Below are 12,694 nucleotides of genomic sequence, written 5' to 3'. Positions count from 1 at the left end.
TGTCACTAGACTAATAAACGAAAGACTGGAGGTGAAGTAATTATTTATGTTCCCTGTAAACGGACTGCAAAAACGGACTTTTGACTGCATTATAATGATTTCTTAATTCAGAATATGATCAAGATTGCGTAGGTTGATGTGTTCGGGGAATTTGCCAGTTAATAGTAACATTTAAAGCCCCTTAAATGAACGAAATGACTCGAAAAAAGATTTGTTCATTTTGATGAACGACTTTGAACAAGAAAGTCTGGCGTTGCCAGATTGGGTGTTTTTTCCGCTACATATTAAGGCCGGTTTACGGTCGGTTTTAGGTGGGTTTTCGCCTGGAAGGCTTTATAGAAATCTGGCATCCTACTGAACGAAGTTAAACTGAGAGAGAGCGTGGCGTTCACAGATGCCAAAATGAACGACTTCACAGTAACGTTCATCAGGCAGTAATGCGGTACGTTCAGTTCATGTTCGCCCAAAATATGACAACACAACTCTGGCGGGAGCATTAGCTTTGAGGTATGGGGAATGGCTGCTAACGTACTTTGCAAAAAACAAATGACTGAGATCATCATGAATTCGGTTATTGTTTATTTATTGCCTAACGCTTACATGAGGCCCCGTCTAGTTTGTGTGTGTGCTCACGTCTTATATTTGTGTGTGTGCTGTGCTCACGTCTCATATGAGTAACTTTATGTGCGTAGATAGTTCATATACATGTATGTGTGACTAGTACTTAGTATATATGCAAGCGTGTTTCATATGTGTGCGTGAATGAAGTTTGATTTAAGCCCTAAACGGCGCTGGCCGGGAAGCCGGTCGCGTTCATTCACAACTTGCGCCATGATGTCAGTTTGTAATGATATGCTAAAGCATTACCTGCGTTGTCAACCCCTCCCCCCCCATTCCTGCAACCAATCAACGTGCCCCTCATTTGCATTATTATAATGACCGTCCACGACAGCCAAAATATCGCATCAGATCTCGCGAGACAATAATGCCTACAGAGATAAGGGTCTGAGGAGCTCTGTGTTTATTTTTTTTCCAATTTTCTTTTTTAGAAGGGCCTGAAAGACTATAATACAGCAGTAGGTATCCAAGGTAATACGAGGGTATGACTCCTTTAATGATTAGTATGTCTGCTGTTTCTGTGACACAGGTCCAGATAAATCTGCATCACCTTTATGTGGTCATCGAGGTAATGTTGCTGAAGGTGCCCTGCCTAAAGTCCCGCCAACGCCACCCTCACCCCGGAACCTCATCACCTACGGACACAGGAAGAGCCACAGCCTCGGCTACAAGTTCGTTAGTTTACTTCACCCACTCTTTTGTGTGCAGCTTAGTACAATTCATTGAAACTCCCTGCAGCATAAAGCAGAAACTTCCCAGAAGAAGGACCTGCCTTATACTTAGTTTCTACAAGTTCTATACGTGATATTCTTCTGGTTTCTTGCCAGATTTGTCACTGCTGATTAAGAAAACATTTCAATCTAGACTTCATCTCTTTCCTGTGTGTGCTGCAGTTTTATCCACAAAACGAACACGGTGGAGTTTAAAAGCGCTACTTTCCCCAACGCCGGATCCAGACACCTGTTGGACGACAGCGTGTTGGAAAGTCACACACCCACACGAGGACAGGCAGAGAGCTCAACACTGTCTAGCGGCATTTCACTGGGTATAACACACAAACACACACAGAGCTACTGGATCATGGACTGGATCCTTCTTTTGATTCTTTATATGTCATGATCGTATGATTTCAGGAAGCAGTGAAGGGTCGGAGCTCAGTGAGGAGATGTCATGGCCTGCCTTTGAGAGGTGAGTCTTCTAAAACATTCACACTTGCAAACACTGTCAAGGACAGTTACACGTGCACATACATGAGCACATGCGTGAGTACATATGGACACAGCATGTCGTCATGGAACATGCTGGAATCTATCCTAACCCTCACCACTCTCCACCAACCCTCATGAACCGAGTCTCTTCCAACGCTTCATCATCATCATCATCATCAATCGCTTTTCTCCAGTACAGCTTTTAATCATTTCTGCAATTTATTTTGTATAATGCATTGACAATATCAAGTGTGACGTAAACCTGCTTTGAGACTTTAGTTTCTCATAACTGAACACCTGGCCTAAAACGAGCTTCAGCATGTGGATGTAAAAGGACCTTTGCACTAGAAAGTGTTTTTTGGCACAGAAGAGTATATTCTGTGACTCTCAGCTGCCTGTGCTGTCTCATTAGTGCTCTAGATTACTTCTGTTGTAGCTAATGAGATAAACTTCCTGTAACAGGAACAGTATAAGAGAGTCATTTGTGATGGCCGCTGCCTACCATGCTGCTTCAGGTGTACACAAACGCATTAGTGTACCCTAAATGCATGTCAAAGCCCGCTTTTCTTTGTCTCTTTCTGTATTCTAAAAAGGTAGTCTGTTCTATTAAAAGAAAAAAAAAAAAAAAGAAAAAAAAAAAAATATATATATATATATATATATATATATATATATATATATATATATATATATATATATATATATATAATGTGTTTGTGTATAAATTATAAATAATTGTCGAAAAATAGACTGTTAGCCCTAGTTTGGCCGCGTAATAGAAATGTCAGTTTCAAAAGCAAATAGCTTTATTAATGGATAATGCACAATTTCTGTTTTAATTTTTTTTTTTAAAAAAGCAGTGCTTGTGTATATTTATTTATTTAATACATTTTGTTACATGATTCTGATTGGGAACAATTTCTTGTATTCAATATGTGAATATCAGGCAAAAAATAATAATAATAATAATATTTAAGAATAAGAATTTAAAATATTATTAATAGGCCAGGTGGGGCATATATTTTCAGCAGTTTGCCTGTTTTTTTTTTTCAGAGGACGAAATTTTGGTGCATCTTTCATTTTTATTTTATTTTTTAGTCATTAGTAACTAGTGGGGTATTATATGATCCACAGGTCATTTTCGCCAAATAAACACTTAGCATCTTGTCACTTCATAGCTGGCTGACATTATATTCTTTATTAGTTATATTAAATATATTGACACTATATCATGATTGGGCACCCTTCTAGGTGTCACATGGATTATTAAAAAACTTTTATTGGTTTACCACGTTATGTGCCAACCATTTGTTTAGACATGTTAGCCAGAGTTAGTTTAGACCATAGGAGGAGACAAAGAAAAAAGGTGCAGAGCTCTGGCACAGCCTGTACTGTGTGTTGTGACTGACCACTGCCCCGCTATGACTGACACTCTACAGGACTCGATTCTACCACTCTCTGGGCCCCGTCAGCAGGGTGGGCCGCATTACCTGCAGAGGAGCGCTCTGGTCCAGCAGGTAACCCAACAACCCTCCGACCCCCGCCGGGTCTCTCTCCGTCTGACTTACCCTGTACAACTGGGGAAATATCATCATCACAGTGTGTAGTGTGTGTTTTCTTGCTGTGGAATCAGGTGGTGGGCTTTTCTGAATCACGTGTGTGATGTGGACTCTTATTCTGCAGTCCTGGCTTGTTGCTGCTAATCAAAAGCCTCTGAAGCATCTCTTCTGATTGCTCCTGCTTTCTGTTCTCCAAACACACACAGCTCCTCTCACCTCTGCTGTAATAACGCCGCTTGCTGCAATGTTATAAAGAAACACATCTCGGGAAAACTAAATGTTCCTGTGTTGAAATAAGGGTTTGAACGATTAATGTTGATTTACTGATTACAATACAGCCAATTTGTGACCTTTAGTGCCAAAAGCACCATCACTGTGAATGACCTGAATGAATTCTGTGGAAAAAAAATTCATAAAACATCAATATTAAACTCTGATAATTCAATAGTTATTAGATTATCTAAAATAATAGTAAACTAGTCATCCGCAAGGAGTAGTTTATCTAAAATGGAAATTTGCTAAAAATCCACACACCCTAAGACAATGTAAGATGAGTTTGTTTCTTTATCTGAACAGATTTGGAGGAATTTAGCATTACATCACTTGCTCACCAATTGAACCTCTGGAGTGAATGGGTGCCGTCAGAATGAGAGTCCAAACAGCTGATAAAAACATTACAGTAATTCACAAGCAACCCACACGACTCCAGATCATTGATTAATGGCTCCATGTTTATAAAAAAAGGAATCCATCATTAAGGTGACTTTAAACCATCCCTTATGGTAACAATGCTAGTCAGTAATCCATAACACTTCCTCCAATGAAAATATTCATCCCCTGTTGACCTCTAACATCAAAATCCACAGACGAGACAAGTTTTCTAAAACCGTTTTTGCTCTGTTAACAGTGCTGATCTATGTATATTTCTCTCCTGATTCATACAAGGCAATTTTTCTCATTGGAGATGACAATATTATGGATAGAGGACTCATATTTTAGCTGAAAGCAATGGTTTGAATTTAGAAACCTTAAATCTTAATGATAGATGTTTGTTAGAAACACAGTTTGTGGATCATTTGCATGTGGATTATTTGGACTCTCATTCTGGACTCTGTTTGGACTCATTCTGACGGCACCCATTCACTGCAAGTGATGTAAGGCTAAATTACTCCAAATCTGTTCCGACGGAACAAAACATTTTCAGTTTTTGCTGAACTGTTCTTTGTTGAGATGGTTTGTGACAGCTTGTGAAAAGTAAGTGTTTGCATACAGTAGATTCAGACATGGCTAAACTCCATCATGGCTTTGCATACCTCAGCAGAAACAGCCAGTTATGGCATTTTGATGACAAGATCAGTAAATGGGTCAGTAAAATGCAATAAATAGACAAAAAAGCTAAGATGCAGACCTTCAAATTATGTGAATAATAAAGGGAACATTGCTCACAGCAGATGATTTGAAGTCTGACAGTAATTGTCTTGAAATTTATTGTTGAATGTGGTGAATTTGTTCCACAAGCAGTGCTCTGTAGGCCCCCGCAGTGCTTTAAAAATGGTCAATGTGATTTTGAGACTCCGTCTCTCAGAAAGGGGTTTACCATAATGAGAATACTAAACATCAAAGCACAGCACGCTCAAACCTTCAATCAAATAAATACACGTAGATAAGCTAGTTAAAAAATGCAGTTGTAAAAAAAAAAGTGTTTAGATTGAGAAACTTGTAAACCATAATTAAGGCTGTCTATTTTTTTTAATAAATGTTGCAAGCATCATTTTTCATGTCAGTATTCATAATAGTCCGGGAATCCCTTCTTGTACAGACATGAATACTCTGAGACAGGCAATATTAACGTCTCCTCCATTGTTGTTTAGGTGTAGTACAAGCAGAATGTGTGACATTTGGTCAGGGTGGTATTAGTCCCACCCCTCCTCCACTGTGATTGGGCGGCTGACTATCACATGACAGTAATGAGCGCTGCATTTTACTTAGTTGAACATTCTTCAGCTCTTTGCACAGAGAAAAAAAAAACACCAGAGCACTCTGCGTGAAAAAGAAACTCCTGCTCGTAGTGTTTTAAAAAACACAGAGCTTCCTTTGAAAACAGTTGAAAAAAATGATGCTAGCTTCGGGAAAATGCTTTGGTGGACACGTTTCCTTAAAGAGTTAGTTCATCGAAAAATCAAATTATGTTATTAATATCTCTCCCTCATGTCGTTCCAAACCTGTAAGACGTTTATTTTTGGAACACAGTTAAAGATTTAGTCCGAGAGCTCTCAGTCCCTCCATTGAAACTGTGTGTACGGTCTACTGTCCATGTCCATAGTGTTAACTTTGGAGTTCACCCACAATTCAAATCAGTCACTTTCATTATTGATGAAAAAAAAAAAAAAGTATTGTATTCCAAGTCTTCTGAAGTCACACAGTAGCTTTATGTAGGAAAAGATTGAAATTAAAGTTGATATTCAGTGAAAATCTTGGCTTCTGTCCATGTTCTGCTTGGCAGGTTCTTGAGAGTTCATAAATAAACTACTATTTTGAATCAGATATTTTTTCAGTTCAGAGATTGAATGGGCAAATCAAAGTTTTTGAATTCATATCATTTAATATATGCATGAGTGACATGAGGTTGAACAAATGAAGACAGAATTTATTTTTGGAGAGACTACCCCTTTAAGACAGATATTAGTCAATATAACCTTTTCAGTTTTTCAGTTTACTAATTAGCTTTCTTTTTTTATCAGACACCCTCACTTTCTTCACATCATAACTCTGGGGTGTGGCTTTTAAAATATGTTCACTTGATATATGCTTATCTGTGTCTTTTTTTAAAAGTGTTGCATGTCCCGTGTGTGTGTGTGTGTGTGTGTGTGTGTGTGTGTGTGTAGCTCTGCAGAGTCAGAGGAGCTGGCGGTGCATCTGTACCCAGGAGCCGTCACAGTTCAGGGGGTCTTACGCAGGAAAACAGTCCTCAAGGAGGGCAAGAAACCCACGGTGAGAGCACCACCACTTTATCTGTCTCCTGCCCAGAACATTTCTCTGTGATCCCGTCCTCTTTTCCCTGATTTTTAAATGGTGCATTATTAGCAAACCATAATAAAAAGGCTCTTTAAAAAAAAAGAAAGAAAATTTTTTCCCATATCTATTTATTTTTGACAAATGCAGTGTATCCAATAAATGTCTATTTTGATATATATTCATCTGACACTTGGAATAATACACAATATTACAATATTACATTGTTATTTAACTTTTGTTTTTGAAATAGGTCTTTTACACTCCCGTTTTGATAAATGGTAATTTGGTCATTTTGTGAAATAATATTGCAATTTAAAACATTTCGTTTTTGACGTCAAAGTCCAGTAAAGGTCTATTTTGATGCATATTCATCTGATACTTGGTAAAAGCTAACATAAAGAGTTTGTGTATTTTCATAGTAGTATTATTAAGTTATCCTTAATGTATTATGCATATTTCGTTATATTATATTATAAAGTTACCATTCTAAAGTCAGAGGTCTGCAAGGTTTTTTTAAAACATTTTTAAAAGAAGTCTCCAGTGCCCACTGCATTTATTTGATGAAAAAACAGTAATAGTGTGAAATACTATTACAATTTCAAATTACTGATTGAATATATTTCCATTTGAATATATTTTCAAATGTAATTTATTCCTGTGATTCAAAGCTGTATTTCCAGCATCATTGATCCTTCAGAAATCAGTCTAACATTTCTTATTATTATTATTATTATTATCAGTGTTGAAAACTGCTTATAATTTTTGAAGTATCTGTGGAATATTTCAGGAAATATTTGGGAATATTTGACAAATAGAAAGTTCAAAAGAATAATTTATATTTTTAAAATATTTTTTTTTCTGATATTATATATGTTATTTGTCACTTTTGCAGAGTGTCAGTTTCTTAAAAAAAAAAAAAAAAAAAAAAAAACGAAATCATACTCATCCCAAAATTTTGAGCTAGTGTACGTTATATTTCTTGATCTTGATGACATTTAACTTTTTTACATTTAACAAATTTGGTTCTGTTGGGTCACCACTTGATGTCCAAATGTAAAATCAAAACCAGTTTTGCAGTCCTCCGTCTCTGTCATTACGTCTCTTCCCCTCTTCCCTCTCTCATCATAATCTGCTCTTTTATCTTTTGTTCTCTCTCTCTTAACTGTCAGTCATTTCTCCATTAGCCCCATCAAACACAGCGGTTTCTTCAGAGACGAGTGTGTGAAGGCAGCCAAGGCAGTAAAAGATACTGCGTTGAAGTCCAGTAATGGGAGCTGAGAGGCCTTTTAAAAACCATTTCCTGCATATATATTTGATCTGCTACTAAATCTGCCCATCTCTGTATTTCTAGACCTTTTCCTCAATTGAATTTGATTGTTGCACTTTTATGCTGGAGTATCTTTCATTTCATTATTGTATGTTTATTGTAAGTTAAGTGGTTGATGAATGTCTGTGGTAAGTAGTTAGTTGATTATTTCTCTGCACTACCTCTGAGAAAGCTCTCAGTGTTTTTGGACTAATGTTTTGTCTCTGTCTCTTTCTGTAGGTGGCAGCGTGGACTAAGTATTGGGTGGCTCTTTGTGGTACTCAGCTTTACTATTATACTGCCAAGTCCCTCAAGGCCACAGAGAGGAAGCATGTGAGTCTTTCCACACTATTACAGATACCAGCACACATTAGTCTCTCAAACCATATTGTTGCTTAGTATGGCACTTTGGACTTATAAAAACCTGAGTGCCCTCATTCCCACTGATTTCATAGTGGTGCATGTCTGAGATTAGAACTGGCAGATTTGACAGTATGCTTTATACAGTCCATGGGTGGTCCATCTGAAGCTGATGAAATGATGGCCCTCATCATGTGAGAGGAAGAGAGCGTCTCCGTGTCCTGCTGCCCGATGCGTCATCACATAATCACTACAGTATGACACTGATGGCAGAATGCTTAATGTAATAACATCCAGCAGACGTTGGGAGAAGACAGGGATCCTGTGAGCCAGGAATAATTACTCTGAACGGACTCAGTCAGACAGAAAGCTTTGGGTGGAGTCAGTAGAGATGTGATGCTGTCCAGGAGGTGTAGAGAGGGGAGGATGCAAGGAACAGCATCAGGCTTCAGTGCTGAATGAGGAAGATGTTCGCAGTCAGTGGATAATGAGATGGATGACATCACACATTATCAGTGTTAATGAGAAGCACATGTCACTATCAAATCCATGTACACTAACAGACGTTTACACACACAAAGCTACTTGTTTAAACCAACGCTTGCGATACATTTGTGTTCAGGATTGTGCACAAGAATGAAGCCGAGCTGTATGTGTGGATTTTTATATTAAAACCGCTAAATTGATGTTCATTTTTCAATTTAATTAATGAAATAATAACAACAACATCAATAGGTAGTAGTATTCATAATATTAAGAGTACATGGTCAATATGAATTCATTTCTATAAGAATTGTAATGCTATTTAATAAATTGGTATTTAAATGTTTATATTAGAAACATTTCATGTTTGGACCCTAGTTTATAGTTATTTCATTTTCAGAATAGTAATAATAATACATTAATATAATTTCAAAGAATTGTAATGTCATTACATATAGTAATAAATAATACTTAATTATTTTATACAAATATAAAGCCATTATTAAGTTATAATAAAAATATTTATGTACAAAAAATATTGATTGGCACTTTTTTATATTTTATATTTTTAATAGTAGTAGTAGTATTTTAAGCTAATTGAATTTCTATACAAATTGCAATGCCATTAATATAAATAGTAATTAAAATTATTATATTTGAAAAAAATTCAGTTTTTAATACAAATAAAAATAACTATTTCACATTAATTAATTTCTATACAAATTGTAACGCCATTAATATAATTTGTAAATAAAATGTTTATATTGAATTTTTTTTTAATTATTGTAGAAGCATGTTAATATTTTTTGACTATTTTCCACAGTTTAAGTCTAGCGCCAGCAAAAGTGTTTCTGTTTTGGGCTTAATGGCCATGATGGCAGATGACCCGGAGCATCCTGACGTCTTCCTGCTGACTGACTCTGAGCACGGTAAGACAGCCAATCACAAGCTTCAGTCAAAGAGAGATGACCGATCACAGAAATAAAGCCTGTTGCAAAACATCCATTCAGTCGATACTAAGAAAAGATTGACTATTTGTCAGTATATGATAATATGCCATTTCCTGCAATTATTTGTGTGTGTGTCTTCAGGAAACTCCTATAAGTTCCAAGCAGGGAACAGAATGAACGCTCTGCTGTGGTTCAAACACTTGAGTGCAGCTTGTCAAAGCAACAGGCAACAGGTGAGTGTGTGTTGCTTTATTCAGCTTAGAGTGTTATTTAACTCACAGTTTCCTTTATAGAGAAAATGCACCACATAAAGCCATTTAGTGTAGTGCCCTTCGGTGTGTATTCGGTGTATATGCAAAGGCTGTATTTTTAAGCTGAATTGTAAATGTTAATTGCTCCTCGGGAGATGCTATTGTGTTGAAATCCTTTGAGTTCAATACATTTTGCTGTAAACTTCTTTTCTGAAGCAGCAAATCATTCACAGTTTCAGTGGGATCTATTCAATTAACAGCATTCCACATAAAGGCTTTTTGAAACCTGTTGTTTCCACGTGCACCGGTCAGACCAACCTACAAAACCTTTTGTCTGCAGGTGTTTAGGTCTTCATTAAACTGAGCAATAACACTGCCCTCTAGTGCTTGATCTTTACTACACACTTCCTGTCAAGTGCAGTGTTGGAGAAGCTAGTTTGAAAGGAGCTATTAGTTACTACAGTCAAGCTACTCTTTTTTTAAAAAGATGTTAACTACATTGCAAACTAGAACTGCAGAAATGAGCTAAAAACAATGAAGCATTTCAGGGGACGGCTTTTTAAATATGGCCCTATATTTATCAGATCTTAATATATTATCCGATGTAAATCAGCACTATATTTCTCTGGCACAAAATTATATATATATATGTATGTATGTGTGTGTATGTGTGTATATATATATATATTACAATTTAAAATAACTGTTTTCTGTTAATGTAATTTCAAATGTAAATTTTCCACTTCACTCTAATGCTGATTTGCTGCTCAAGAGACATTTGTTATTTCTGCTCATGTTGAAAACAGTTGTGCTGCTTAATATTTTTGTGGAAATAGTGGTGCATTGTTTTCCATGGAAAGCAAATAATTTATAATTGTGTAAACATTTTATTTATTATTAAAATGTTCTATTTTAAATGTATTATTAATATGTATTATTTACATTTGACAAAAGACAGGTATTTAATTTGTTTTATTATTATGTTTGCAGACACTACAGTAGTTGGTGAATATTTTGATTCCACTCAAACTGCGAATAACTTATCGTGCATTAATTATAATCAGGATCTTCTGAAATCAGACATGTGAGATATTTTTGAGATTTTCTCATTGTCACTTTCTCTTTTTCCATTTCAGGTCCCAGCGAATCTAATGTCCTTTGAATGAGTGAAACCAATGCGAATCCAAAACGGCTGGAAGACAGAGGAATATGAAGATCGCTGGGGAAGGAGCAGAGGCCAGGGACGAATAAAAGAGCAAATGACACATGTTTTGTGTGCGTTGGAGCTTTTCCACTGCCATCACCCAGCCTGAACCCCACGGCAAACTCCTTGAGCACCACTGCCTTAACAAGCAGAGTGTGTGTGTGTGTGTGTGTGTGTGTGTGTGTGTGTGTGTGTGTGTGTGTGTGTGTGTCTGTGTGTGTGAAAGAGAGAGACGCGACGCCCCCAGCAGCAATGGTGTCCCCTCCGCTGGAAGGACCCGATTCCTCCTTCCTTTTAAATTTTATTTACACTTCCTGCATCTTCCATCCGATTCCCAGCCAGCGAGGAACGTGGAATCTTCTTGGGCTCTTCTTGAAGGACTCTTCATGGACCTGTGGAGTTTGTTTACACCTTCTTTATCTTGTTTGTTGCTTGAGTTTTATGTTGTAAATCAAATCAGCGCTCATCCTTCTTTGACAAAACACACGCAGGATGCTCTCCGGCTCTGTAGATCGATCCTCAAACACTCACACAAGATGCTAATTGCGTCCTCAGACACTTGAGTAAGGCTAATACAAGCACAACACAAGATTTTCCACAAACAGGTTTCAACTGCAGGAAATGGAAGTCCCTCATTTATTAAAACACAACTTCGAAAGGGCTCCGATAATCCATGAATTCCAGATGCAGAGAAACTCTTTTTAGCTCACATCAACACAAACACACACACAAACCTGTCTGTTTTGCTCGAAGGCACCTAAGATGTTCGAAAGAAGGGTGTGTAGGAACACAAGATTGAGGATGGAAGAGCTCATCAAGCAGGAAAAACAAGATGTTTGAAGCCAATCCTTTATGTTAAGACTCGTACAGCTTCAAAACATCTGCAATAAGCACACCGGTTTACACAAGTTCAGTCAAACGGTAAAAGAATTGTTTGTTCGCTTTTGGATTCGCAGTACGAGTCGTCTTTGAGGACACTCCTACATAAACACACTTTTAAAGCTGTGAATGTTAGTGGGAACAGACGTCAGTTGGTTTACATCTTACATGTATTTAGCCCCCATTAAATTTCTTTTTTTGTTTGTTTTGATTGTTTTGGTTTTTCAGTCTACCAATTGTTTTCCAATGGAATGGTGGGAATCGGAGCAGGAGATAAGCCACTTGTGCACTTGTGTTTTCTGGAGAATCAGTGGCCCACCGCTATTATTATGTGTTGCTTACATGTGGTTTTTATTTTATTATTTTATTTCAGTATTACTGGGATAGTTGCACATGTCTAGACTGTTTTAATTTTGTTCCATAAACAATGTTTTGTCATTTTCATTTTGAAAGTAACGCCTCATTGACTTTTTCGTGAGATTTACGTTTAGTTCTCGTTGAGCCATTAAGGTTAGAGAACAGCTTTATCAGTTTTTATTGGGAACGAGATTTCTGTAAAGCTTTGAAACAAATGATTAGCGTTCATGCAGCGTCATGAAGCAGGAGGCCTTATCCACCGGACCAGGATGTCTCAGGACGTTCAGTTAGTTGGGTCCATCTTTATCTTTCCACTGCACTTGATCCTGTTCTTCTGTGTTTCATGGACCAGTGTATTTTTCCAGACTCTGCTCTACTGTTTCCAGTCGGGTGGAACATCATAGTCTTGTTTCAAACACTCTGAGAAGAGGAGGGAAGATCTTGGGCAATAAAGGACATGAATCCAACGTTGCTTGGATGATGATTGCAAGAGACTTCTTACAG

At 37.2% G+C, this 12,694-nt stretch overlaps 1 protein-coding gene across 10 annotated transcripts in view; it reads left to right on the top strand.

Moving 5' to 3' along the window:
* The window catches only part of LOC132092654 (ras-specific guanine nucleotide-releasing factor RalGPS2-like), a 102,961-nt gene extending 91,807 nt beyond the window's left edge, over positions 1 to 11,154 (top strand). For 9 of the 10 annotated variants that reach the window (XM_059498982.1, XM_059498983.1, XM_059498987.1 and 6 more), the window contains exons 13-21: positions 1,148 to 1,289; positions 1,512 to 1,663; positions 1,752 to 1,806; positions 3,266 to 3,343; positions 6,271 to 6,376; positions 7,947 to 8,039; positions 9,373 to 9,478; positions 9,641 to 9,732; positions 10,887 to 11,154. In XM_059498982.1, the coding sequence (XP_059354965.1) occupies positions 1,148 to 1,289; positions 1,512 to 1,663; positions 1,752 to 1,806; positions 3,266 to 3,343; positions 6,271 to 6,376; positions 7,947 to 8,039; positions 9,373 to 9,478; positions 9,641 to 9,732; positions 10,887 to 10,916 (854 nt within the window). In that variant the 3' untranslated portion in view covers positions 10,917 to 11,154. The remainder of the gene's footprint in view (positions 1 to 1,147; positions 1,290 to 1,511; positions 1,664 to 1,751; positions 1,807 to 3,265; positions 3,344 to 6,270; positions 6,377 to 7,946; positions 8,040 to 9,372; positions 9,479 to 9,640; positions 9,733 to 10,886) is intronic. The other variant, XM_059498990.1, reaches the window with a different exon arrangement.
* The last annotated feature ends 1,540 nt before the right edge of the window (positions 11,155 to 12,694 follow it).

This window comes from Carassius carassius, chromosome 18 (genome assembly GCF_963082965.1).
Source record: "Carassius carassius chromosome 18, fCarCar2.1, whole genome shotgun sequence".
Taxonomy (NCBI): domain Eukaryota; kingdom Metazoa; phylum Chordata; class Actinopteri; order Cypriniformes; family Cyprinidae; genus Carassius; species Carassius carassius.
The sequence above is the reverse complement of the archived record's forward strand: the minus strand, read 5'-3'. Positions and strand labels throughout refer to the sequence as shown.